Source organism: Trichechus manatus, unplaced genomic scaffold, assembly GCF_000243295.1.
Source record: "Trichechus manatus latirostris isolate Lorelei unplaced genomic scaffold, TriManLat1.0 scaffold00069, whole genome shotgun sequence".
NCBI classification, from domain to species: domain Eukaryota; kingdom Metazoa; phylum Chordata; class Mammalia; order Sirenia; family Trichechidae; genus Trichechus; species Trichechus manatus.
The window spans coordinates 4,699,233-4,704,137 of NW_004444005.1; the positions used below are offsets into that span (position 1 = coordinate 4,699,233).

The following is a 4,905-nucleotide window of genomic DNA, read 5'->3' on the forward strand; positions in this document are numbered from 1 at the left end:
CGGGCCCTTGCCCTCCCTCCCTCGGGGCCCGGCCGCCCGCTGTCTGGCATGTCGCAGGGCCTGTGGTAGTGTTTGGGTCTTTATCTGACCTCCGTCTCCTCTGTCAGACGATGAGCCATGGAGGGGCAGGGAGCACGTCTGTCTGTTGTATCTATCACTGTCCCCGGCACCGACCCCAGGGCTGGTGCACAATGGCCACCTCCTCCTGACCCTCTGAGAAGGAGCTGTTGGCCTTGCTCTGGAATCTCTCTGTGGCTCTCTGTTCGTGAGGTCTGATTTAGCTTTTGGTTGTTCAAACGTGAAGGGGCCCTGATCTTGGGCCAGGCCCTGGGCAGGGCAATAGAGAGAGATGGGAGAGATGGGAGGAACAGCAGGGCACGAAGTGGGTTCCAACTGCTGACCTTTCGGTTTGCAGCCGAGCGCATAACCACTGTGCCACCAGGGCTCCTTGCAGTACGTATAAAACATGTATGAGTGTTGGGGGTTAGGCCTGGCGATCTACATCTGAAAATTAGCCAACGAAAACCTTATGAATAGCAACAAAACACTGTCTGATATAGCGCGTGAGTAGACGTGCATAAAACACACATGTGTGCATGGAGTTGTTGTTGCTGCTGAGTTAATCCTGACTCACGGCAACCCTACTGTGTGCAGAGTAGAACTGCTCCATAGGGTTTTCAAGGCTGTGACCTGCTGGAAGCAGATCGCCAGGCCTTTCCTTCCAGGTGCCTCTGGGTGGGTTCAAACTGCCAACCTTTTAGCTAGAAATGCTTAACCGTTCATGATGCCTAGGATCTGTGTGTGGGCTAAGTATGTATAAAACGTGTGTATGTGTGGGAGCAGGTATGTCTAAAACGTGCGTGTGTGGGTGTGTGTGGGTGTGTGCATGTGCATACGTGTGCGTATTTGTGTGTGGGTAGGTGTGTGTTATAGACTGAATTGTGTTTCCCCAAAGTATGTGTTGGGATCCTAACCCCTCTATCTGTGGGTGTAATCCCATTTGGGAAGGAGGATTCACTGTCAAGTTAATGAAGCCATATCAGGGTCCAGTGTGTCTTAAGCCAATCACTTCTGAGATCTGAGAGCAGAGCAGACACAGAAGCAAGCAAGCCCAGGTGGGGGAAGACAGACGCAATACACGCAAAGGTCGCCAAGGAACCAAGGAACAGAAGCTGCAAAGAGACAAGGACCTTCCCCCGGAGCCGAGAGCGAGCGAGCCTTCCCCAGAGCTGGTGCCCTGAATTTGGACTTCCAGCCTCATAACTGAAAGAAAGTCAATTACTGTTCATTAAAGCCATCCACTTGTGGCATTCTGTTATAGCAGCACGAAGAAACTAAGACAGTGTGTATAAAACATGTGCGTGTATATAAAACGTGTATATAGAATGACTCCTGGCAATCCTACGTGTGGTGAGTACACCTGCTCCACAGGGCTTTCAGTGGCTGATTCTGCGGAAGTGGTTATGCCTTTCTTCTGAGGCACCTCTGAGTCGACTTGCCCCTCCAATCTTTCAGTTAGCAGCCGAGCGCATTCACCCCTTCGCAGCACCCAGGGACTCTGAATAAAATGCAGGCTGCAGGAAAAGCCTTGGAAAGGCGCTCTCCGAGACGAGGCCTGCCTGGCCCAGTGGGGCTCACGGAGTGCTACGTGGGGGACTCAGCTAGGCCGCAGCTGTGCCAAGGGCTTCTCTGCCAGCTGGGAGCCTCTAGGGAAATGTGTCCCTCGGGGACCCTGCAGAGAGGGCTGGCTACTTCCAGAGGGCGTTTGCGGGGGCCTGGGTGGGCCCTGGCAAACAGCCTCTCCAGCTGCACCTCTTCAGAGTGACTGCCTGGTGCTCTACTGCCCCGGCCTCAGCCCAGGCGAGGCGAGGCTCTTGGGGCCAAGGCCCCACCGTGCCTCACTGTGTTTTCTAAGGGTTGGCATTAAGCATCTGCTACGTTTGAAATTTGGGAAGAAAAGACCTTTACGTGAAACTAGCCGAAAATCTAACATACCTAAAAAGCGCCCCCAGTAGGCTGGAAGCAACTGCCCAGGATGCAGTCAGGGCCACCTACCAGCTTTGAAGCTCAGCTCGTCATGCTCCTGGCCTTCGTAGTCGTAAAGGGCCCGGACCCGCACCTCCATCCCTGAGGTGGTGTCCTCGTCAAATGGGTTTGAGTCCCCATTGGCATCCACGGAGAATGGGTTGTTAGACTCGTCGTCTGACCAGTCCGTGGGGTAGGTCTGGGTCTTCTCATAGCTGCTCACGCTGCAAGAAAGTGTGGGCACAGGTGCCTCAGCCAGGGGCTGGCCCCCAGTCCAGAGCCGCGGCGCCGGCCGGAGCTTCAGCCCCTGGAGGGGAGGACGCAGCAGCCCAGGGCCAGGGCTGAGGACTCCCCCAAAGGAGCACAGCTCCCTCTGGCATCACGGCCGAGGGCAGGTTCTCTGCAGGGGCAAGCCAGGCCCTCGTGAGAACTCCTGCCATGTCCACGTTCATGAGACCCTGGCACACGGGGGCAAGCCGGCAGAGATGCCACCCGCATGGCGCCCCACTCCAGCAGGGCCTGCCCGTGCAGCCCGCCAGGTGCTGTCTTCTGTGGCGGTGGTGCCAGGCCTTGACAAAGGTTAAATGGAGGGTGGAGAAAAAGCAACTAAAGAGTGTTAGCGGGTGTCCCTCCCCAAGAAGATGGAGAAGCCAGAGACGGGCCAGGTGCGCGGCGCCCTCCTGCAGGGCCTCATGCATGCTTTCGTGCTGAGGGGCGAGCCCCTGAGAGCCCTGGACAGAGAGAGGGAGAGAAGGGAGGGGGAGCGTTCGTTCACCAACTTTTTGGCCTTAATGTCCTCCTTCTCACTGACGGTGCTCCCCGTGTCGTCCTCGTCCTCGAAGGGGTTGTAGCTGGGCTGTGACTGCGCTGACTGCGCAGGGTTGCTCGGGACACTAAGGTTGCTAGTGGGGAGAGAGAGAGTTTTCAGGGGACCTGCTGCCCAAGGAGCCCGCAGCCCTGCCGCAGGACCACAGTGTCAGCTCTGGAGGACACATCAGCTTGCCCCGGAGCAAGGAAGTCACGTTGTTGAAACAGAAATGTTACATCAGCAAAACACGTGGCAATACTCTTAAAGCACCTGAGAGAGGACAAGATTTCCATTTTCCTTCCTTGCGTTGTCTGCTGGGGATCTCTCCAGAACAGGAGCCCTAGGCCACAGCTGAACACAGGTGATCGGAGCTCTACAGACCCCAGAGCTGAGTGCCAGAGGGCTCAGGCAGCCTGTTCCCCTGGGCCTCCTGGGGCTGTAGCTTCCAAAATCAGGACTAGAGTCTACTGAGCAGCCCTTATAGGAAGAAGGACCCCGTTTGTGCTCCAGAGAGAAAACTCATTCGGGCAACTCTATCAACAACCGCCTACTGTGCGCTGGGCCCTGGGCAGGGAACAGAGAGAAACATGCCTGAGTCCTGGCTGAGGGCTGACAACCAAGGGGTGAACAGCCAGCGTAGGTGCAGCTGCTGTAACAGAGGCCAGAACAAGACGTAAAGGCACAGAGACAGGCCCCGAAGAGCCCTGGACACCACGACATAGCTCTGGGCTGAAAGGAGCCAACACCAAGTCACGAGGCAGGGGCTCCCTGGGCTGCGTGAAGCAGGCACTCACAGTGCCAGGAGACAGCTCAGTACAAGTGCTCACCACCCCAGAGCCAGGAGGGGAGGCTTGGTGACCCTGAGGTACCAGCAACTACCTCAGCTGCCTCAGGCCTGGCAAGGGGCACTGGACCCAAGACTGCCAGCACCTGTACCCAGGCCATGTTTGAGGCCACCAGGTCCTCCTCCTCCTTGGTCCTTTTCTGAGAGGGAGCTGGTGCTGGGCAGCTGAATTCTTACAGGCCTGGCCAGTCAAGAGGCCCAGAGCCACCTCTGAGGTGGTGCCCTGCTCCCACCCCTCTCCCCCAGCCACAGAGGGCGGGCCTGACCGCTAGGTGGCGCTTACTGCTCGAGTCACTTGACGGAGCCCAACTGTCCAGGCTGCTTGCTGAGTGACAGCCAGCCCATCACCCAGGGAACCGGCTGGTTCTTCCCAGGAAGCCACAGTCGTGTGGGGCATGACTACCGAGCACGGCCCGCGAGGTCTCTGAGCCTGGGCCTGTGGCCAGACAGGGCTTCCAGGAAACGGTCTGCATCATGGGGGCTGTGAGTTCTGAGTCTCGGAAGCAAGAGAAAGGCCTTGCCTAGCACACTCTTTCCAGAAGGTTCCAGTGACCTCAGTCCCATCTCTTCTATCCACAACTGATTTTCAGCAATGAGGTTGAAAGTAACCGATGCTCTCAGTAAAGAAGTGACCTGAAAAAGGGGACACCTGACAATCCTCTCACGTCCCCCTCAGACACCTGCGCACAGCAAGGAAGTAAGTACAGACCTCGCACCCGGACACCTGAGCCCACACGGGGGGATCTACCGCCAGTGTCCAGAGTACAGACCTCGCCAGGACACCTGAGCCCACACGGGGGGATCCACCGCCAGTGTCCAGAGTACAGACCTCGCGCCCAGACACCTGAGCCCACATGGGGGATCCACCGCCAGTGTCCAGGGTACAGACCTCACCAGGACACCTGAGCCCACACGGGGGATCCACCGCCAGTGTCCAGAGTACAGACCTCGCCAGGACACCTGAGCCCACACGGGGGCACCAACGCCAGTGTCCAGAGTACAGACCTCATGAGGACACCTGAGCCCACACGGGGGGATCCACCGCCAGTGTCCAGAGTACAGACCTCGCACCCGGACACCTGAGCCCACACGGGGGGATCCACCGCCAGTGTCCAGAGTACAGACCTCACCCAGACACCTGAGCCCACACGGGGGATCCACCGCCAGTGTCCAGAGTACAGACCTCATGAGGACACCTGAGCCCACACGGGGGGATCCACCGCCAGTG

At 57.9% G+C, this 4,905-nt stretch overlaps 1 protein-coding gene across 4 annotated transcripts in view; it reads right to left on the reverse strand.

The window, feature by feature from the left end:
• PACSIN2 (protein kinase C and casein kinase substrate in neurons 2) overlaps nt 1-4,905 on the reverse strand; it is a 118,965-nt gene that overhangs the window by 2,443 nt on the left and 111,617 nt on the right. For all 4 annotated transcript variants that reach the window (XM_004379990.2, XM_023734595.1, XM_023734596.1 and 1 more), the window contains 2 exons: nt 2,805-2,927; nt 2,056-2,249 (listed from right to left, as the gene is read on the reverse strand). In XM_004379990.2, coding sequence (XP_004380047.1) covers nt 2,056-2,249; nt 2,805-2,927 — 317 coding nt within the window. The remainder of the gene's footprint in view (nt 1-2,055; nt 2,250-2,804; nt 2,928-4,905) is intronic.